Here is a 24,386-nt window from a genome sequence, read left to right on the forward strand (position 1 = left end):
ATTGCCAAACTGAGTGGAGATACTGTTTCATCACTTCTAGATGGTGTCTATGGTTTCTGGCAGGTACCCCTGTATCTAGAGAGCACTAAACCAACTAATTTCATCACACCTTTTGCTAGATACTCTTTTTGAAGGGTGTATTTTAGAATAACAAGTGCACCTGAGATCTTCCAAAGAAAAATGACTTAAATGCTACAAAGCCTGGAAGATGTTCTTGCATTCATGGACGATATTCTGGTGGATGGCAATACCATGGTAGTACTTTTGATAACATCATCTTGATAGGATATTGCAAAAGATTGAATCCAGAAGATTCATACTGTTCTTAAGTTCATCAGGTGTAGTTGGCTAGACACTGTGAGCATAACCTCCATTTCGACATGTGAGTTCTTCCCTGTCAGAGTGGAACTGTCAGACTACAATGGAGTAGTTACTGGTTGTCTTGCAGTCTCTGAGGTTTGACATACCTGAAATGATACGTGATGGACATCAAGGTCTAATGAGGTGGATGGAGAAGACTGAAGCTTTAGTGTGAGGGCTCAGGATCTCCTCTGAGATAAAAAAAACTAAATGCTTGTCATTTTTGTCATATTGCAAGCTAAGAAGTTTACAGAAGAAGGAGCTTTTCATTTCCCCACCACTGCCTCGCCGACGTTTTAAGAGAATTATACGACATATTTGTGAACCAAAACCGAAATATGGAATTTGTGAGGAAGTCATGATTGACAATGGACCACAGTTTTCCAGTGCAAAATTCCAAAAAACTTGCAAAACAGTAGGTCTTTCAGCATATTACCTCAAGCCCCCACCATGCACGAGGCAATAGTCAAGTTTACAGAGTAGAACCCTTAAGTAGTACGATTTTCTCTTTGCCCTAATGCTTTCGGTAAACTCCAGGTACTACTACAGGGGCCATCTCAGCAGAATTTCTCATGGAGAGAAATCTTAGAACAACCCATCCAACACTAGAGAAGAACCTTCAGCCTCGATGGCCAAACATGCAATGTGTCAGATTGCATAAAATTATTGCTATAAGTAATCCTATAAGTTATGCAACAATAAGACAGACCATGAGAAAACATGAATCACGCTAGCAGCCGCAACTCAGGAAAGCTCCATATCAAGGTCCTACCTAATTGAGACACATCAGGGAGTGTGTCTATGATGGAACAGACATCATCTGCAAGCCTGGCTTTCCCCTCAGCCTGCTATCGATGCACCTGTTCCTGCTGAGACTACAGTCAATAGCCCACTACCAATCAATGCATCTCTGCCAGATACTGCTTCATCCATCCCAAGTGAGGATACTCGGTCAGCACCTGAAAAGGAACTGCTTTTACTAGGTCTTGCAGAGTCAGCAAGCCAGGCACATGACTGAACGTGAGACAGGCAACTGGTGCAAACCAGAACCTTTTGGAAGGGAACCAATGAATTTTGTGAGAGTAAACTGAGTTGTGTTGACACCGTTCATTCTAGAAGGAGGAAGTCTTTAAAAAGTTGAATGCTCATTCTCATCAGCTATTACACTGGAATTTTTTTTTTAATTTTGAGAGGTAGCTATTTATGTGTTATGTAACAAGTTGTGGGTTTTGTAGTGTTATTTTTTCAACAGAGAAAGGATAGATGCCACATGATGATTATGACAGGTTTGTAACACTAAGTGAAGGAGGTGCGCGTGTGTTGAAGTTCTCTGCGTTTTCATGAAATATTGCTTGATTTAAACCCCCTCTGTCATTAGAACACATGACACTGAGGCTGTGAAGCTCAGCCACATAGCACACATTTGACTCATTCTTCTTCTGCTGACATTTGTGAAATTGTAATTATTTGGTAATAATCAGTGACTTTGGATTAAAATGTGACTGTAACTGTCATGGCTGGTTCCGGAAGGAAGTGGCGGACTCAAGTGCGGAGTGGAATTCGTGCTTTATTCAGGGAAATCCGAGAGACTTCGTCACAGGACAGGCAAAAGGTCTTAGAGGTGCGAACATCATTAAAGGGGGAATCCAAGAGGCAAGGTCGGTACACAGGCGAGAGGTCGATGATCATAGGGAGGCACTAGGACTAAGGAGTAGGATTACGGGATGGGGAAAGGACTCAGGGAGCAGGAAGGAGTAGAACAGTAGCAAGGAGGTCGTAAGCAACAAGGCTGAATAAGGTTCCGCGTCAGCTCCTGGTCAGACGCTGCCTTTTATGCATCAGTCTGCGCCGTGCCCCAGGTGCTTCTCGTTGGCTCGGTGGCATGGGTGTGGCAGTAACCTGTCCACAGTTTCTTGAAATAATTTCTCAATTGGTTTTACTGGTGCAGTTAAGCAGCACACTGTACATTTTGCACCCATTACTTTTGGCTAGACAACACTGTTTAACTCTTTCACTGTTTGTAAGTAGTCCATTCCTCATGGTTGCCATCAAAGACATCCATTTGTCCCACTGAAGGAGAGAGTTGAATTTTGAGACCCTTCTTGAGCATTGGGAGGGATTCAATGGTTCTGAAAGGAAGAGAGATATCAGATCACAACACAGAGCAGGTAGGCTTTTGATTTTGGAGCCCTTGTAAGTGAGACAAGGAGGTGGCCAGACGTGGAGCTCAGTATCATCATTGGGGTGTAGTGAATGGTTAGGTCCTGTAAGGATCAGGGGGATGACCATTTGACTGTCTTTAGGCTATAGCCTGAGTCTTGCACTTGATACATGCAGTGTATTGACATATCCACTATCCACATATTGTACAAAACTACCAACATCACACTTTCATTTTTGCCTAAAATGTCTATTGATTCTTTGTGAGCGCTGTACGGTTACCTCAATCTAAACTGCCATGTTAAAAATAAAAAATGCAAACACGACTAGTTGGAAAACAGTTACAGAAAAAAAAAAGAGAAAAATTAGATAAAGCATCAGCTATTGCATTAGATTTAATAATAAAAAAATTAAGTTGGAATATTTATCCTTGAACAGTTATAGTAAGTCAGTCACATGGGCTGACTAGTTACACGAGCTTAATTTGTTACAGCTTCTCAAATAACGCCAGTACTTCTATCGACATACGTTATGAACGCTAGCTGGCATCACCTCACTAATCAATGACAAAACATACTGTAACGACCCACGTTACTGTTTTGAGCGGGAAATGTGTTTACTGTGATTGGTTAGCGTTTGGTGACGTACAGCGAGTATAAGGAGGTGATTGCATCTGCCAAGAGGAGAAAGAGAAGAGAGCCTGAGGGCGCTAACCAGGCTGGGAAGGCTGGCTAGACCTGGAGGAAACGGGGTCCTCAGACCGAGAGCGTTATTACCCTGCGCATCAGTGTTCGAATAAAATGCTCAAAATGAACGCTGCCTCTGCGTCCTTCTTCGCCCCATCCAAACCCACGGCACTGCGCGCCACAATACATTGTTAGATATGATGGAATCTGGCAGGAATTCTATGTAGTTGCTTCATATAAATATGCTACACATGCTTGAAACCATATTATACTTTACTGCATTTTCTAACGGTAAAAACGAGAAGAATTAATTTCTGCTATTTATGGTATCCTCCGTAACAATGTTTAAAAAATCCAAACAGAGCACTGGGGTACCTGACACGCGTTTGTATTCACTGTTTATGGTCACCTAATGTAATTGCCCTTGTGAAAAGCTGAAACGTATCAGTTTCTGCAGCTTTTTTTTTGTGGTGTGAATGTTAATGAGCTTATTACACGTTAGGTATAATTTTATTCCCTACGGACCACCTGAACCCCTGACCCGCAGCTTTACGAGTTACTGACAATTGCATCATCGTTAAAAAAGCATCTGTCTTAAGTAAGAGCAAGTGGTAATCGCCATGGTAGCACAGTTTTTTTCTGAACTTTCGGAGTTACTTGCAATATAAAAGTAAATAACCACAGTATTTGACTCCTTTATCTATACCTAGCATATCTGTTTTTAGCAGTTTATCAGGGCTTAAATGAGACTGTCACCATGACAATTCCACTGAGGACTATGAGTGAAACTTCAAGCAGAAAAAAAGTCTTTGAAACTGAACCTTTCCATATTTTATATGTCATTCAGAATAATCTCAGCTGGTTTTCCAATGAGTATATTAAAGCAGCAGTGTTTGTCCACACTCCTTTATTCAGGCACTCATTATTTCCGTGGATTTTCACTTTACCTGTTGATCTTCTGCACAGTGTCTGCTGGAATGCCACAATACACGAATACGGGATGCATTGCATGACCTCTGTTTGGAGGCTCTGTGTTTCCATTTCTTCGTCCACACTTAATGGTGCCTATTTCCAGGCTGAGATTATCAGTGCAAGACAAAACTCTCACTCTTTCTCATACACACACACACTGTCTGAAACCACTTATCCCAAGCAGGGTCGCAGTGAACCGGAGCCTAACCCGGCAACACGGGGTGCAGGGCTGGAGGGAGAGGGGACAGGACACCGGTCCATCACAAGGCACCCCAAGCGGGACTCGAACCCCAAACCCGCCATAGAGCGGAACCCGGCCAAACCTACTGCACCACCGCGGCCCCCTCTAAGACAAAACTGTGATACTCAATATTATTATATATATATACTTTTTTCTACCTGACATATTTATGCTGTTTCATGTAGCAGCCAGGCTCCTTTTGAGGACACAGCTTGTTGGATTACCATGAAACTAAAAGAAAAGTCGTTTCAGAATTCAACTCCAGCACAATCAGACATATATACTGCTTGTACTCAGGTACAACACTTACCTGTACATGGCAACTTTATCTGTGCTATCACTACTCAGGCCTTTGCGCTTCAGTACCGAATATTTAAAGCAGTAATAGAAACATGTACTATGTATGAGGACGGCTCTCAAGTGTCTGAAATGCTGTAAGGCAACCAAGCACCCGCGACCCGCTGCTGCAATCTTTCGGCATTTGACTGGACTTCAGCTTTTTTTTTTATTGGGCGACTGTCACTGTGAGCACTGTAAAAGGCAGCGCATAACAGCCACAACTGGTGTTGAACTGTGGATGAAATGGGCACTTTGGCAGACTGCAATATGAAGGCCTCTAATGGGCGTTTCAAGAGCCTGTGCCTGATGGGTCTTGTGCGCTGGGTGGCACCGCTCTGTTTGCACTGAGCTCTTCTATGTGGACAGTATGATCAACGAACATCAGCCAGCAAGAGTTGAGTTTTGTCGGCCTTTGTTGCTTCCTGGCACACGCGGGGGGTCTGTTGGCAGACAGCTGTGGTTAACATACAGTTCAGGAAAATGAAATTGTTTTGTGAAACCGAGGGGGCGGGGGGTAAGTTTAAAAAAAGGGAATTTGTGTTGCGGAGTAGTGCCCTGCACCAACTAACCGTGATACTGGCATAAAGAAGTCAGCGGGAAATAAGGAGACACTGACCGCACCATTAATCTCTGTCAATCCGCAGCGGAGAGCGGCTGTGACTCACCACTTCCTCCTGGCTCCGCAGCGGAGAGCGGCTGTGAGTCACCACTTCCTCCTGGCTCCGCGCTGGAGAGCAGCTCTGACTCACCAAATCTCGGCCGGCTCCGGCTGCAGATGCCACAAAAGCATCTGAGGCTTGAGGCCGATGAAATCTGCCCCATAGAGCGTGTGTTTTTCACTGTGTAAAGCGCTGCCGCTCCTTGGCAGACGGAGGATGCTTCTAGAGTGTCTCACTGACTATCAAAAGTGCTTCCGTAGTCAACCTAGCGTGAGTATGACCACCACACTGGCTTAATGAGTAATAAATGATACGGCTCTTTTTTGTACCTTTTGCCCTGTCAGAACCACCAGTTTGTACCTTTTTCCTGTGCAAAGTGGTTACCAGTCTGAATGTAATTCCACTATGCAAAGTTGCTTCATGTTAATAAGTCTATGTGTTGTACTTTCATACAGGATAGATTCAAAATATGATTCCATACCACTTGTTCATATGGATCATATTTTTCAAGTTAAATGTTCAAAAAAGTTATACTATGTTTTTGGTTGAGGCATCTACAACCCTAACCCTAACCTTAACCCCAAACCCAACCCCGACCTCAATCCTAACCCTAGCACCAACCCCAATCCTAACCCTAACTCCAACCCCAACCCTAACCCAAACCCCAACGCTAACCCTAACCCTAACTCCAACCCTAACCCTAACTCCAACCCTAACCCTAACCCTAACTCCAACCCTAACCCTAACGCCAACCCTAACCCTAACCCTAACTCCAACCCTAACCCTAACCCAAACTCCAACCCTAATCCTAACCCAGGTATACTATGACTCAGCATCTCTCGCCACCTGGGCTTTTGGCTGATGAACACTTTCATTGTTGCCGACAAGCATTGTTTCAGATTTAGCCTTTGTTTTCTAATTATCGGCTAATGATATGTCTACAAGATCTATCAAAGTTCAAAATCTGGAATAATGCCATTTACTCACAATTAAGTGATTAGTGTCAGAACAGGGCACTGTATTTTATCTCAGATTTTGCAACAGTGATCTTTGTAATTAATTTTTTTTCCATCTTCATATTAAAAAAAACACCAGTGAATTATGATTCTCAGAGAAAATTAAATTCTCAGATTTGTGCATGGAGCAGGAGTCAGGCAGGTGGTGCTGTGCTGTGCAGACTGTGCTCCTCTGAACACATAGACCTCAAGTTTTTTTTTGCTTTTATCCTTTGATCGCTTTTAAGCGTGGAACAGATTCTAGAAAGAGGATGATGAAAGTCGTTGAAACAATCTGTGCTGCCTTCTTCATGAACATTCTGAAGATATTAAAAAAGGATTTTTAAATATATATTTATTTTAGAACTAACTCAAAAAACAAAGCCAACTTGTGCATAATGAAAAACATTAGGTACAGCTTTGTCTTAGTAAATGCAAGAAAAATATATACGGTTTATCAAAAGCTCCAGCAGAAGTACATAAGTCTATAACTTTTTATTATGGCATAGTTACAGACTCATAGTGCCGGTCCTAAACCAGCACGAATGATACAGTTTTACTCAGAACTAGTTTTTTTTCCCCACTTTTCCAGTAAAATCCATTAAATAAACCAATTATGTGAATTAAACCCCCTGAGAAACATTTCCTTCTGAAAGCATTGTCTTCAAAGCACATTTAAAAATTGTTCAGATGGCAGCGCTTTACAGTTTTCATCTCTGAAAGTGCGACAGTGTGGGAACATATTGCATTTTCATTGCGGAGCATTGTCTCTGACATGGCAGTGTTGATTGAAGGGCTGCTGAACTGTTTGGTTTTGTTTTAATTTGTGACAAATGCAACAAACCACCCTTGTCTGTCAAAGGAATTGCCATCTCCCTTTGGGAATATCTTCTCACAACAGCAGATCTTACACTCAGATGAGCAAACAAAAGCTCTGCTACTGTTTGCAGGACAGATTCTCCAGACAATCTTCCAGTGTTGCAGTGTTTTATCAGCCTTCTGGCTACCAAGAATGATCCATCAGTGATTTAATTTCTTGTTTTTGCACTTGAAGCAACCAAGACCTTTGAGTTAGAGATGGCTTCAGTGCCGATTTCAGGGGTTTCAAGGTGCTCTTGAAGGGTAGTCAGCAGGGGTCATGTTCAGCACTGAAGGAGTCTGCCCTGAAACAAGAGGGAGGTCACTGCTGCTTTCCCCTACATTACTGGTCTGCAAGCTCTGGCCCTTGTCCTTTGACCCTGGAGCTCCATGAATGGGCAATAGTTACTTTGCATTACATTTATTTATTTTAGCAGATGCTTTTCGCCAAAGCAACTTCCAGTGAACTCTATATAGTGTTATGAGCCCACACACCTTATTCACCGTGATGACTTACACTGCTAGATACACTACTTACAATGGGTCACTCATCCATACATCAGTGGAACACACTCTCTCTGTCACTCACACACTATGTGACAATAGGCCCACAAATGGCTTGTGCAGGACTCAGCTTGTAATGAAGATGGAAACTTTACCCCATGTCTTCAAAAGAAGCGTGGAATCAAAATTTACAAGATATAAATAGGTATGATAACTCATTGGACAAGGTGCCGCTTGATTTTCTTGCCTAGTTCACTTTATGGTCACGGGGTATAAGCAGATTTGAACAGTGTAGTGGATCTTGGAGTTGTGCTTCATTGGTGTCGTTGCTGCACTCAAGATTATTTAGCCTGGTATAAAATAGCCATTGCTTTTCACACCTAATTACCTGGTTTGTCCATGTTACTCTGCCAGGGAGCTTTATGTCAACTTCCCACAGCGAGCTGAAACCAGCTGAAAGGTATGAACATAAAGACACGAGCTAACTTGGCGCAAAATTTCCAACACTGTTGGCAATGACACAGTCATAGAAAATTTTTATTCTCCGGAATGAGAACACTTGTAAAATTCTCCAAACATGGTAAAACTTGTACTACAATCACTCACCCAGCTATTGGCTCTGCTTTATCTTCTCGTTCCTCTTAAACAATGATGCCAACAACTACTGCAACTGGGAAACTGCTAAAATATCCCAGTGCAACACAATGCAGTCTTTCCCTTCAGATGGTTGCGCTCATTTAGGGCACATGAAAAGTGTATTAAGCACAGTGTATTGCCTTAAAAAATCATTTTTGTTGCAATAAAACACTAATTTCTCTCATATGAAACATCATGCTAGATGGTCACATTCACATCTACCTTTGTGCAACATTTCTTTAAAAATGCAGCACTGTTGAGAATAGATTTTGTATTTTATGTAATATAAAAGTAATATTGTGAAGACTATAGCTGTAAGGCATATAATGAAATTTCATATCAACGTAATTAAAAAGCCTCTTGGTGAAAAAGCATGTCTTTCAATCTTTTCATTATACAGAAGCTGAAGAGTTAATTTTTTCATCACTGTATTTTTTCATTAGTTTTGGTCTCATATTTTGTCATAAAGGTACTGGAATGGTTCCAAGAAAGGCTCCGGACAAGCAATATAGGCTTTATAAATCATTGAATGTGTGCTTTTATCAAATCATTTCTTCCTCCACTGGTCCTGCTTGCTGTTCAGAGGATCAATCACTCTGAAAGCAGCGATTTAAACAAATGGGACATCCCAGCAGGCTAATGTAAAAAATGGTTTCTTCCTCAATATAAAAGAAAGCATCATAAATATGGAGATGGCCGAGTGATGCTGAACAAAAATGAGTCAGCTGGCTCCATCAATGATTTGTAATTCTGAAAATTGTATTTTCCCAATTCAGTGCTTTAGGGCAAGAAGCATCAGAACATATTCTCTAAACATGTGCAATGGTATCTGAGTTAAAGGAAAGCAGAAATATTGGCCCATGATGAGTTATGAATATCCACTAAAAATATACATTGTAGTGGCAGGATGGTGAGATATCATCTCTTAGTATATCTACATAGTATATATGTGTTTTAGTTACATTTTAATAAGCATGGGATGTGCTGCCTTAATTCTTTTTTTGTGTTATTGATTGCCTAGTCACTGGGGTGGGCTAGAGCATCTTTATTTATAATATTTCATTGCCCACTGCCAGTACATCTTGTGTTGTGCCTCATGGCCTCTGTGGGTTTGTGTTTTTTTTGGTGGGGGGGGATCCAAAGGGTTTGTACCTGTGCTGTGCTTTGCAGCATATGAATAAACCGGGAATAAAAGCAAACCTCAATCGTCCGTTGTCACAATGTACTGTATAGCTTAATAAAAAGGGACATTGGCATTGTGTCACCCTTCCACATTGTTTTCATTTTTCTTTTTGCAGCTTCCCGTGTCTAGCTCAAGGCTCTACTTACGCCCAACGGGACAGTCAAAGGATGAGCACCCCGATCCCCACAGGACCTGATCAATCCCTACATTCCAGCATGAGAAATTCAAAGCCTGTCTATTCTCAAGTTTGGCCCCAATGTGGTACAATTAACTCCGTCCTTCCCCAGAACCGCTGGACCCTCCCTTCATTTAAGAAGTGTCTTAACTTTCTCCTTTGATCCCACTTCTCTCCCTATCTTCTGACAGCTACAAAAATTGTTTCAACACCATCTGCCAAGACTGGCCGTGTATTTGCTATTAGTGCTTGTATCCAAAGTTCTTCGTCTATTCTTGCCCTGGATTGGACGCCACTGTGGAGTTCAGCATCAGCCAAATGAAGTAATGTAAACACAGCGAAAAATAAAAGAATGTGAGCTCGTATGACCTTGTATTGGCTAATACAGTTTTTTCTTTCTTTTCTTTTTTTTTTTTTAATAACAAACATTTATTTTTTTGCTATTAAAATTTAAACCAGATTGTTCAGTTTAAATTATAAATGCCATACAGTACTGGGTGTAGGTTTTACTTTGGACTAAAGGAACAATAAACCAGTAGTCATGACTGGTCACATTCGAAGTTTTCCGACTCCTGGCAAATGCACTTGAGAACTGAACTTCACATTTCTCACCAGTGTTCATCAATAACCTCTTAGAGTTAGGGTTATGGTTCGACTACTTATATTACACACGCAATATAGTTCTCTTGGTGTGATCCACATATTGATATTAAGTAAAATTGCCTTTTTAGTCATTTTAGTTCAGGAAGTTAATCTACACACCTTTATAGATATCGGGGAAAACTTCAAATGAAATGGCTACTATTTCAGTGTCACATACATACAAAGCAGAATTTTGGCTGAAAGCACTTTAGCCTAATTAAATTTTTGAATGGAAATTACTGGAATTACATCTGCTGGCTTTTCTTCAAGCCAGGTACTACACTATCCTCTTCAGCTAATCGTTGCGTTGACTGAAGGAGCTATTAAACTCCTGCATGGAAGTTAAATAAACCTGCTTAATATCCGTAAGTGGACCAATATAAATAAGCATGTTAGTGCAGAATAAATTTTAGTTGATACAGAAGACTGTTCCCTAATTTAATTATATCCATTGGATTTAATAGATGTTCTAATTGAAAAGGATTTGCTGAAATTAAATTAATGGAAGGTGTGCATATGTGATGAATGGAGTTGTTTACACCCCGTCTTATTCTAATTTCACCACACAAAATAGATCTGAAAACAGATAACTAGTTATTAAGAAAGAAAAAAGTCTTTATTGTGCTCTTGTTCAGTTCTGATGGATCACAAAGCTTTTTGAAATCCATCAGTGTGCATGTCTCACAGTTGCACTTTCACAACAACTGCTTTCCATGCTTAAGCATTGTTTTCCAGTGGTTGTCCTCTTGAAGATATCCAGATGTTCTCTTGGACTTCACAGAGACACAAAGGTGCTACAATACGCGGTATGAAAAACATGTAGGTTACTTGTTAATATATCTGTAATCAAAACACACAAGTCATGAAATCTAAACTGCATTTAGAAAAATAACAGCTGACGAAGAAAAATGTTTACATCTTAACACTGAAACAAAAATAAACTCATAAATCTCAGAATTTTAAGGCTGTTGAAATGTAATAATAATAATAATAATAATAATAGTAAATGGCCTATTTAATTATCTCTAGTAATCCACTCTAAGACATAAGATCAGATATTACACAAAGTGGTAGTAACAGTTCATTGCAGTGGTAACAGTTGAGTGTAAGTAGCATTAATGTTGAATACATTACAAGCTCTTCACTCTTGTCAACTGGCTTGTTTAGTCATGCTTGTTGAATGGACATGGACATTTACAAAAGCAATGTTATAGTCCCACATTGGCAAACATCCAGCGATAACGGACTAACAACTGCTAATACTATCATTTGTTGTAGATACTTCTTTTTCTTGGTGGTTGAATGTTGGTCAGACTGACTGGTTCTGTTTCCAGTCGTACCGATTTTTCAGCCTTAGTACCATGTACCGGCAGGCTTACCCAGTATGTCATTTTGAGAGCAAGGAGTCTCCTTTACACGCTTCCTCCAGGGAAAGATCAAGCTGGATCAGAACACAACTTGCTTCAGCACAGGATGGCAGGTCGTTCATAAAAATGATTGCTATCGTTTAGTGTCAGTGTCAGAAAACTTGGTTTGAGTCGGGCAATTTCCCCTGATGTCTATCAAGGGATGAAGAAGATCAGTACAAAGTAAAAATGTAAAAACTGTGTTCCAAAGATCAGGGGAAGTAAACATTTGAGAGTAAGAAAACCAAAATCAGCTTATAACAAAAAGCTGCCATACACTTTCATTATGTACAGAATACATTCATTCTCAGATCTGTAGGATCAATTTTTAGGGGCTGAAACCTCAGCAGAGCATGTAGTGACTTGCTACCGCAGCACTTTGGTTGAATATAATTACATGAGAAACGATGAATCTCAACAGTTGATGCTGTGCAGTTTGATTTGTGACCTCTGATGTGAAATACTCATTAGTAAACGGGAGCAAGGTAAAAAGAAAACAATGGGGAATATTAAAGATTTACCATTTCGTAGAACAGTGCAGTTTTTTTATCCATCAGGACAGAAGACATTCATTGGAGATTGAAAAATAATGAAGAAGCTGTCTTTAAAAGTCGGTTAAAACCTGATACAAACAGGTAATTGTCTTTTTTTACACAGCATTGCAAATATAGAATTTGTACCTGTACATAGTTACGCTTCTGTAGGATGCATTGATAAATAGTTCACAACGCAGAGTGAGAGCTCACGTGTGCATGAGACTGCAGTTCTCCGATAGAGACCACACATACAGTCTTGTACACAGAGTTTTCAGCAGACATATTAATGGTTTTTTGCTGAAAGTACACAATATTTAATCCACAGTAACAGGACACGGCCATGCGATACCCAAATAAGTATATTCCAATGCTTTTTCTTTTTATTTGTCTGTTTTCTATAAAATGAGAGATTAAGGAAATGAAACACAGTTATACTCTCAAAGTTTTCTTCCTTTAATATGAGGCTCCTTTTTTTTCCCAAGGTCCTTTTTCCCATTTTGTCCAGAAATGTATTGTGAATTAAAACAGCTGCAGATGAGTTTCTAGAATAATCTAAGTGTTTTTTTTTTTTTTTTTCCTTTTAATTAAATGCTTCCTTTCTGTTTAGTTTGAAATGTTATCTATATTATTTTGGTCCAGATTTTAAAGCAAATGTCTTTGTTTAATCAAGATTTCTGCTGTGCCGATACGCCCTTCCAGTAGTCTAAAATGTCATGCAAGTCCTCATCCTTGGCGAACTGCACTTTTTTGCGCAGGGCGTGGCCTGCTGCCATGTATTCCTCCTCTTTGTGGCGCTTGCGGTGCAACTTGAAACGCTCCCAGATGCTGTGGGCTGGTTTGCAGGAGTACTCAGGACTGGAGGAGTAGCTTAAGTTGTGGTATTGTGGCGAGAGCTGGGAGTAGGCGAGGTCCCTGGGGCGGGACCTTGTCAGGGGCTCCAGGATAGAAGGCTTGCGGCTCCCGGGCCCCTCCATCTGCTCCCCTTGGTGTGAGCCGGGGTAGGAGTGCCGGTGCTCGCTGTACTGGCGTATCTTTTCTGCCTCTGCCCTCAGAATAGCGGCAGCCGGCGTGACCTTCAGGATGGTTTCGGCTGTGGGCGACGCCTTCTCAATGTACTTGGTCTCCGATTTGTACGCTCCCTCCGATCGGAAGGACCTGGGGCTCCGTACGGAGCCACTGGAAGAGGTGCTGGAGCACTTGGGAGGAGCCTCCATGCTGTGGTGCCTCTGCAGTGGGTGGTGGTACGCATCTTTGTATGCAGGAGACAAGAAGCCAGACTTGCTCTGTGGCTGCTCTGAAATGAGCACTAACTGGGGCTCTACTGTGGAAACAGCTCCAGATTTTACCCCTTGAAATGATGTAGATTCTGACTTGAGTGCGTCTATACAGTTGTTAATGATCTGGTTTACTTTATCTACCTCTTTGGCAATAGTGGAGATTTCAGCTACGGAGCCTTGGTTGTTCCCGGAAATGGGCCTGTCGCATTCTCTCAGATCGGGCTGCTCCCCAGTGCGCACCTCTATGTAGTTTCCCTTAGCTGTTTTAGGAGTTTCGCTTATATCCTGAAGTTTGTACTGCTCCATTTCACCGCTGGATGGTAGGTATGGCATGCGGGGTATGTTCTCACTAGCCATGATTTGCTTTTGGGACAACTGGGATATGGTTCCACTTTCGAGTTCAGCCCCGTACTTAAGTTCGATTAAGTTTTTCTTAATGTTGCCTGCCTTTTTATGCTTTTCATCCTGATGCCTTTTTTTCCGTAAACAGTAGTAGACCAGCCCTAAAACAATCACCATTCCGAAGAGACAACCCAGGATGGTCATAATATAGTGCGTGGCTGTGGAGTTGTTAACGACTCTCTCCTTTTCATTCTTGGGACCTGTGGAGATTGTGATGCAAGTATGGTTGAATCGCAAGGAATTGCGTATGGAAACAACACAGTATGTGTAGTATGTATGGGCTTTGAGATTTTTCAGTTCAATTTCCTCTTTTTGATTTTTCAGATTTTTTATATCAGTGAAGAAGCTATTGTTGTAGAGAACCAGGATATACATTTTCTTGAACGGATGAGGGATCTGGACCACGATGACGGCACTATTGTGTGTCACTTTTTTAACTTTCATAATTGGCACTGAAAGGTCGAGATCAATGTATGGGGTAATGATGCTTATGGTTTCGTCGGGTTCAGTACCTGAAGAGCAGTCCTCAAGTCCACACGGGGTTGAGTACTGTGAAAGTGTTGTAGTGTCCGGAGGCCCGGTGATGTCTAGAGTCACATACTCGTCCTTGCAAACTGTAGAGAGTATGTGGAAGGCATTGCGAAATGTGGGCATATTTGGATTTTGGCTTAGGAGACTGTAGCCAGAATAACCCGGGGGAGAGTCACATACCATGCGCTCATTTGTCCTGTTGGGGAAAAATGAGAGCCACTTGAGGAAACCCAGGAGCTCACAGGAGCAGTTGAAGGGATTTGTGTAGAGCTCACAAGTGGTGAGCTTGTTCAAACTTGTGAAAATTGCCCCATCCAGCATCTGGATGCGGTTCATTGAAAGGTCTATGTTTTCAATGTTGGGGCATTCCCAGAAGGCATTGGGTGTCACTGTTTCAATTAGGTTGGCTTGGAGGTAGAGGTACTGCAATTTACCCAAGCCCCGAAGAATGCCCTCAGTCAGGTTTCGAAGCTTGTTGAAGCCCAGCTGAAGGACCTGTAGGTTGAACTGCGCAGAAAAGGCCCCATCCTCTATGTACGTAATCTCATTCTTGGTCAAGTTCAGGTACGTTAGGTTGCCAAAGCGGCAGAGGGAGGAGTAGTGGATGCTTTTGATCTTGTTCTCATTGAGACGTAGGTCCACGATGGTGCTGTTGATATGCTGGGGAATGGCCTCATAAGGCGGCTGGTTCTGGCTGCAAATTGCCAACCACACAAATCCCTTTTCGCCCTCGATGAGCCAGCAGTCCCCTCTGACTCCTACAGTCTGCAACAAGGAAAGTAGCGCCACCCACCAGAAAAAGGCACTCATTGCTACACCTCCATGATATGCCATCTGCGATTCTTGAGTCATTGCGTCAAGTCAGCTTGTGAAAATGATAGCACTCAGGTTTCAGCAAGGCAGGATCAGACCTCTGGTATGAACAGGTAGTATTTTTATCGGCTTCACCCTTTCGTTAATACTGGGCAAAACGTTTTTTTCCAGAGTAGGCTTGGTTGCCAATGCACCGACGGAGGTCTCACACTCACAGGTCTCTAGTGTATCAGACAAGGTGGTGGGACATCGTGGGCACATTCAGACTTCCTCCCACTGGTGCCTACAGGATGACGAAGTTGAGGAGTTTCCGAGCCTTAGTATATCACCACTGCAGATTTTCTTTTACTTATTTCCCCAGTGACTAACATTTCTGATTGCTCTCAAACTCCTGTGTCTTTTCCTTTCCCTTGGTTGGATTCTCATTTATGACTTTGAGGGCACAACCTATAAAAGAAGAGAAGGAAGATATTTCAATTAAAAAAGCTATTAATGAATATGTTAATGCATATGCTAAGAAAAACTGGGCAGGCACATAATCACAGCAAGAAATATCTGATGTTCATTTTTTGAAGACTAATTTATATGTTATTTAAGTTTTATAAGAAAATTCCAAATATTGACAGAATAATCATGATTATGAAATTCAAATGTCAAATTGTTTATTTAATTTAATCATTCACATGCTGTAATGTAAATCCCATTTCTATTAACTTTTTAAATAATAGATTTCACAAAGAAATAATAAGGCAGAAATGTTATCAGTGTTATGTTCGTATTGAGTTTAACGTTAGAAAAACACCTCTTCAGTCTCTTCAGTCCCTATTGCTTACTGATAATGTATGAAATTTTGGGGGAAAAAAAAGTTTTCCTAGAGACTTGTTAACACAGGTTAATGCCAGTTCTCAGACACTATATGAAATTAATTATATGAACTACAATTTCTAATTATACATGGAACTGATAGTATAACCCATCCAGATTTCTCAGTTAATACATACATCTATGACAGTTTCATATGAGCAGCATCGAGGACTGTGGATGTGTGTTTATGGTGTTCTGTAAAATATTATCTGACCATAACATATGTAGATATGTTATGGTCAGATAATGATGTCATGGCGCTACAGCGAGTAGCGCTGCTGTCTCACAATGCCTGGGTGGTACGAGAGGATGTGGGTTCAATCCCTGCTCAGTATTGTGTGGAGTTTGCATGTTCTCCCCGTGTCTTTGTGGGTTTCCTTTGGGTGCTCTGGTTTCCTCCCACAGTCCAAAGACATGCAGTTCAGGTGGATTCATGACTAAGACACCCATAGTGCGTGTGTGATAGAGAGAGTGTGTTCCACTGATGTATGGATGAGTGACTCAGTGTAAGTAGTGTATCTGGCAGTGTAAGTCACCTTGGTGAGTAAGGTGTGTGGGCTGATAACACTACACAGAGTTCACTGGAAGTCGCTTTGGAGAAAAGTGTCAGCTAAATAATTAACTGTAAATAGAACAGTTGGGATGAGCACCAACTGACGTCAAGCACTTTTGCACGTTAATTTCCCTGGCCGTTTTTTGAAGCCAGACTGTGACACAAGTGAGCTACACTTCATGTACCCTGAATCATTCATGAAGTTCACGCTGCTTAGGGAGCCCTCATGTTTTACCCACTCACGTCCTGACATGCTGTCGTGTGGCTGATCTGAGGGAATGGACAACGATCTCACTTAACAGCAAACATGACGAGACGGAAACCGTTCCATGCTGCGTTCGCAACGATAAACCGGATACTGACGACAACTGTCGTGTGTACACTTCTTCAGTGTGCACAGCACTCGTGAACTGACGTGTATAGAGAACCGCGTACATCTGCATGTGCGACCGTGCGGCGTGAGCGATTACCCTCTCTGCACAGCCACTTACCGAGTCAATTCAAAGCACATATTTTCATAGCCATGCGCTGCGCTTTGATTGATGTGTGCAGAAGAACGCTCTGATTACTGCTTATGGCGGGTTTATCTGTTTTATTTGATGGTTTGAAAGTATGGTGCAGTTTATTATGCAGGTCTTTATCGATGATGTCACAGGCAGTGACATGGAAGTAATGAGTTCTGCGCAGAAGGGTAATTAGATTTCTCAAGTGGAGGACCAGTGTTGCTGTTGTGATTGTGTTTTCTACAGCATCATGAGGGCCTGAGTTCTCAGACTCCGCACTGATCTGAAAAATGGAGGATTTGGCATATTGCTTTGAGGGGATAACGCTTGTTTATTATTTCCTTCCACCTTTGTAAGAGATAGCTCCAAGTAGCTGCTGTACTAGATTGCTTTGGAAAGTCATTCGCTTATCGCAAGTGAAATATAAATAAAATATTTGTTAATTTTTCAGGATCTACACCTCTGGAGAAGAGGCGTTTTTCTATTTGATGTCACAAGGATATAGTGAACTGTCAAGCCAAAATACATTCCCAGTATGACTTTTACAAAATAATTTTGAATTCTGGTGATAATTTGACTACTTTGATAGTTCAAAACACCAGTTTTTCTTCACCGTAATGACAAAGGCATTCATGCACATAACTTCTTTTTTTCCCCATTACATTTGTTTACTTAGTTGACAGTTTTCTCCGAAGCAACTTACGATGTTAAGGTATTTAGAATTATTTTCTCAGTTGAACAGCTGGGTGATGCTACTGGAGCACAAAGGTAAGTACTTTGCTCGAAGGTACTACAGCTGGAGGTGTGAATCAATCCTGCAACCTTTGGGTCCAAAGGTAGTAGTGCTAACTACTACGCTACCAGCTGTCCCTGAGAGTTCTAGAACTCATATGTTTATATGCGCTTTTTAAAAAATGCTAAATTAAGTCAAAAAGATTATATTGGTGCAAAGAAACAAACCCTTGATGAGGTTCCATGGCCATTTTAGGGTTCTTTCTTTGTGGTGACAACAGAGAAGTTAAGTTAAATGTACTAATTTCATACATAAACCAAAAATTAACGGTTTTAATTAGAGAAATAACTTCAGAAGTAAAATTTTATTGGTATTATACGGGGGGTGCGGTGGCGCAGTGGGTTGGACCACAGTCCTGCTCTCCGGTGGGTCTGGGGTTCGAGTCCCGCTTGGGGTGCCTTGCGACGGACTGGCGTCCCGTCCTGGGTGTGTCCCCTTCCCCCTCCGGCCTTACGCCCTGTGTTGCCGGGTAGGCTCCGGTTCCCCGTGACCCCGTATGGGACAAGCGGTTCTGAAAATGTGTGTGTGTATATTTAATCATGTATTCTTTTGTGTTGAATTTGGTACTAGCTGTATTTAAATATAAGAAATTACAAAAAAATTAAAGGTATATCTAGGGCACTGAAAGTGCAACGGTCAAGCAATGTTTTTCATTCTATTCAAGTGAGGAAAAAACAGTATCTACTTGACATTCAGTATTATAGAACTATACTGTATAGGGCAAACAGTTTCATTTCTCAGTTTTTTCAGAAAGATATACACAAATAAAGCAAGTCTTCCAACAATGCAACACTAAACTCTTAAATGTTAACATTTCACTGAACACAACTTCTATCAATGGGAAAATACACACACACACACACACATTTTCCAAACCGCTTGTCCCATACGGGGTTGCGGGGAACCGGAGCCTACCCGGCAACACAAAAATACATGTTTTTAGTTTATTTCCTTGTCCATTTGGTATCTTTTATTTCTCTTAGCAATATAATGTTTTCTGTTTAATTTTAATATTTTAATAACTTTTTGTGTTTCTGGGCATACTGTACTTGACACCATGTTACCATACCATAAAACTTATTCTTAAAGTGCTACACAAAAAGCTTAACCCAGGAATAGTTTTACAGACAAAAATAAATGGTGGTAAAATTTATAATCCTCAGTGGATACTACAATTAGGGATTTTAAATAATGTGCAAAACATCTGAATAATATGTATCTCATCCATTTAAGGAAACTCATTTTTTTAATACTTGCCTCCCTGCTTCTTTACGAAATAAATGCCACTTCTACTAGCATGTAGTGATGCTTGTCTCAAGTGATAAACATGCTATTATGGCCTCTTAAATTAATGGTTGTATTATTCTTTCACTTTTTATATACTTTTCCTCCATAGAAAAGTTCCTGTATTTTCATATTTGAGTACTGCATTTGAACCTGACCACACCACCAAAACATACATGGCCCACAACTGGGTGGCCCATTATAACAGTTTATAAAGCAACTTTCAAACACAGATTTTCACCTTTTGTGTTACATATTCTAAGCAACTTCACTCAGAACTATGCATCTCAATTTTTGTTTTCCTTTTTCAGTCTGAATACTGTATCTGAGTATTGCTTTTCGGCCTGGCAATGCCACCGGTGTATACTCTGGTCCTTCATCAAAGAGAGTTACAGTTGTTAAAATTAACTGATAGATTCATGCATGAACACTTTCTTCTTTTGAAAACATCTTTCACAGCCTAGAAAGGAGTAAAAACTGCTTATAATTTCATATCAAACAAAATATTAAACTAGAAATTTGTAACTAGGGAATTATGTAAATATTAACAAAATTTAATACCTACATTGCAATTCTGTCAATATTAGCTATATTAATAACAATTACATACAGTAATATATGAATCATTATATTTTGCAGTCTATTTCCATACTGACATACAACCAATAATTGCATGGGATTCAGTCTGTAAAATGCTTCACTATATTACTGAATAAGTTTTACAATAAATTGTCGAATGACAAAGAAAAGAAACCCTAAAAGAAGAATCAGGAAGAAAGGTATAGGTCTTCATTACTGAGATTAGGTCCCAAAGGCCCCATTTGACCTATAATTTATAATGTGCTGTTGTATGACCTTGTCATTGGTATTGCCCCATAATTTCAGACTGAAATGAATGAGTTCATAGCCCTTCTTAGAAATGGCAGTGGCGGAGGTCAATTGCACATCACAGAGGCAACTGAATCAGCAAACTTGGAACACCTTAGCTGTACTCTTCCTTTAAATGGTTACGCACAGACAGCAACATTGAAATACCAATTATTAATGAGCTGTGAATCTAGCCCTTTGGCAAGGCAGAAGATTTGTGAATAGAAGTTTTAGAGTTTTCCTTGGCTCAATGTGTTGATCCCAAACCAGGCAGCTGTAAGCAAAATTCACAGCCAAAAGATTCACGCAAGGGTGTGAACAGCAAAGTCTTTGAGTCAAGTTACCCTCTGGATCAAAGGGAAACTAGTAGGAATTGGGAGTAAAACACAGACTTTAGGAGTTCACTGGATGTCAGGGGCTCTGTTAGGTTAAGAAAATCACTTGTAAAGTTATACAATAGACTTTTAGAAGTCTCCTCCTACGAACACCGGAACACGTAATCTCATTTGTGACCTCGGGGCAATACTTCAGGATCCATAGAGCAAGACTACCCATTCCTTCCATAATAGACATTCAAGCTACTTAAGCGCCTCTCAAATCAGATTGTGCCTCACCAGTTGTTTATTTTTCCAGCTACTGAATTCAATGTGCTGTCAATTTTTTCCGTAGGACAACCCCCATTGGGCACCAAAGGGTTCGCTTTGATCCACAAACATAATTACATTGGTCTCAGATCAGTTCAATTAAAGTTACACCAGAAAAATCATAACTCACAGGCTGTCTCCTGTTTCATATTGGGAGGTACATGAGCAGAAAATACAAAGAAAGAAATGGGAGTTGTACCTTTGGCCTCACTGCTATGATGTATAATCAAACACATCAGAAGTATTAAGGAGTGAACAGAATGTGAAACAGGCAAAAATCACAATTTTTACATTATTAGACTCAGTAAAATTTGGAGATTTTTTTTGTATTTTGACAAGCGCCACTGTATTCATGAGGCAAGGCTGGTAAGCCCACGTCAATTGCCATAAAAGCCTCAAATGTGCAATGTGATAACCACAAGCACACAGATATGTTTAGAATTGAGAAAACTCCCAGAACTTGTCTTGGTGGTCAGGCTTGAATGGAGAACTTCCTTAGTGCTTCTGTAGACTCTGTAGCACATCTGTACGACTGCACTGAGGGAGAAGTGAACAGGGACTTGGGAGGCAAGGTAATGAATTGCTGAGCAGTACGCAACGCAGTGCCTCCTTACTGTCAGTTGGTGTAATTTTTACATGTAGGGAAAAAAGTAAACTTTGTTCACAGACAGTATAATACTGATCTTGAGACACATTTTCCATATGATTGATATTTTCCCACAGTTTCTTTACAGCATAGTGTCACTGCAACAGTGGTAGAAGAAACTAAATAAAGACTGAATTCTAACTATGAACAGGGGCTTCGTCATGCTATGACTGATAATGTATTTTGGCAAAAACTGACAAATAAGATAGAATGAGCACTGTGCTCTTCTATTAACCATTAGTGATCTAGTCAGTCACATGGGTGCGATCAAAAACAGCTGGTAACACTCTGGCTCCATTGTAAAAGCTCAGAATTTTGATTCTTGATTTTAAGGGTCGTAACTCACAAATTTTGCAAAATCTCTCTAAAAGGACGATGAAGAATATCCTACATTTGCTACACCAGGTTCTCAGACAGATCTAAGGCAAAAGAGTTTAGTTGGGGTCTGTAGTCCAAGGTGGGTGTTATGGACACATCTAAAAAGTGTTTTTCACTGTGAATGGATGCTACTGGGGGGTGCGGTGGCGCAGTAGGTTGGACCACAGTCTTGCTCTCTGGTGGATCTGGGGTTCGAGTCCTGCTTGGGGTGCCTTGCGACGGACTGGTGTCCCCTCCCCCTCCGGCCTTATGCCCTGTGTTACCGGGTAGGCTCCGTGACCCCGTATAGGACAAGCGGTTCTGAAAGTGTGTGTGTGTGTGTGCGTGTGTGGATGCTACTGCTTCTAAGTGAGTCATCTTGTTAGAGCTCACAGTACCTTATGAAGAATGGATGGAAGAGGCTAATGAAAGAAAGATGGTGAAGTAAAAGGTAATGGGGAACCAGTGCTGTTGAAAAGTTTCAGGGGTAAGGGGTGTGCCCTGCAGTCTTCTTATAGGACCTATAGGGCATTGGGTATCATAGGAAGTTAGAAAATGAGGACTAAAAAATCGTCCCGATGGCTGTAGATCAAGACCGTTAAATTGTAAGATCAAGGTCGTGCTACCAGGACACAGGCTGAGGTCTACTGAGCTCTGATGCTGAAAGACCCAAAATGCCCCGTAATCCCATATTACATCACAAATGATATGCCAAGATGCTTGGCCTATAATAGGTGCATGGTTTATAATGATGATATCCAGACTGACAAGACTGATTTGGTAACTGCCCTGTATTTGAAAACTGAGCTGCACTAATAAACAGTTTACTAGCTGGAAAACAAGACCCTTCACAAACAACTGAAAATTGTGTTCTTAACTGAGGGTAGGGGAAGGTATACTCGTTGCTGGGTGGGTTTTCCACCCAGACCTACTCCGACTGAGATAGAGTTTATATACAAGTACCCTGCCAGTACACCTGCTCCCAGTCCCCAGGTTATCTAGTATACTGGATCACCTTCGAAGGCGATTCCCTCTGTGATTCGACCCTGATTAATCTGCATAAATTCAGTGCTTGATCCAAGGCTTTAGCTCAATGCAACATGTAACGTGGATTCACTTTTCCATCTTGACTCAGATGGCTGTATGAAAGGAAGATTTGCATGCTTGACACCAAGGTATTTAAGTATTAGAAAAATCTGAATTTCTTCATGCTTTCCGTTCAATTTTTTTGGACTTTACAGAGCTTTTTAATTTATTGGGGGTGGTATTTACTTGTACCTTTTTTTTTTATTTGCAGGTGGTTCTGGGGTGTTGTTGTTGTAGGAGATGATTGATATCAGAAATAAGATGAATTAATCTCTACCTACATTTACTCTCCTTCATAGGTTTATTATATTATATTATATTATATTATATTGCTCTTTCTCATTCTTTTCTGCTTTTTATTTTACTGGGTCACTTGTTGCCATTTAGATTGTATCATCTGTTAATATGACAAACTGTATTACTGGGGTTACACCATTATTTTATTGCTAAATTGTGTGAGTTTTTCCCTTACAGTTACTACCTAGAATATCAATGTAACTAAGAGAAAGAGGACAAATATTTTTCAAAAGAAAGGAAAAGTGTTATTGCATCATTGTAAGATATCCATATCTGCTCAGATTAAATGAGACAGAGTTAAAGTCAACTTTCTTCAGCTTTAACAGGTACTGATGTTTTAATTAAAATTCTTTTTACCTCAAGTTCATTCATTCACCTTACTCCATTTTAGGGTATCATTGGGGAAATCTCAGCTGTGTTTTAAATATAAGTCGGTTCTGCGCACTTTGGTGCACTTATTCTGGGAACATGGTAAGATCTATGCTTTATGAAACTGTTAATTCATCAATTCTTTAACAAAAAGTTTGATTTGTACCCTTGTAGTCCACACCAGTAGCACCTTTCCCAAGTACGTGGACGACTCATGTATCTAACGTTCTTCCTCTAGAAAAGTTAACACTCAACCTGCAGGACACTTCAGTGGATTTTGGAGAGTCTGCTTACCTTTCTGGAACTTCACAGACAGTGCTACATGACCCCCTCTGCGCAGTTACAGCGCTGTGTCCACTTGGTTCGTCACAAGCCCTCAAATACATTGGAACCTGTCTGATATGTGGCCATGACAGGCTAATGATAGGGTGACATGAGTTTTTAATTGCCAAGTCGTCAAGTCCAGTGTAATACAGGTTATTCCTGGCAGGAGCTAATGCTTTGCACAGCATGACCTTTGCACCACAGGGTGTGCGTTGGCAGGATGTGCAGGATTTTCATGCATATCCACCATCTATAACCTTTTGAATCTGAAGTCCAGCCAACTGTCCTTGGGGGAAAAACATCAGTGAGAGGAAATCCAACTTCTAATGTCTGGAGGTCCTGACCTGTATCAAGTAATTAACTTTGGGTCACAATACTTAAATTCAATTCAACTATTAAATTCTTTTCCATCTTCGCCCACTCT

General features: G+C 40.8%; 1 protein-coding gene across 2 annotated transcripts in view; it reads right to left on the reverse strand.

The window, feature by feature from the left end:
• Nucleotides 1–12,563: 12,563 nt before the first annotated feature.
• LOC108926331 (protein ELFN1-like) overlaps nt 12,564–24,386 on the reverse strand; it is a 104,121-nt gene continuing 92,298 nt past the window's right edge. For both annotated transcript variants that reach the window (XM_018738983.2, XM_018738974.2), the window contains exon 4: nt 12,564–15,822. In XM_018738983.2, the coding sequence (XP_018594499.1) occupies nt 13,018–15,414 (2,397 nt within the window). In that variant the 5' untranslated portion in view covers nt 15,415–15,822 and the 3' untranslated portion in view covers nt 12,564–13,017. The remainder of the gene's footprint in view (nt 15,823–24,386) is intronic.

Source organism: Scleropages formosus, chromosome 20 (assembly GCF_900964775.1).
Source record: "Scleropages formosus chromosome 20, fSclFor1.1, whole genome shotgun sequence".
Classification (NCBI taxonomy): domain Eukaryota; kingdom Metazoa; phylum Chordata; class Actinopteri; order Osteoglossiformes; family Osteoglossidae; genus Scleropages; species Scleropages formosus.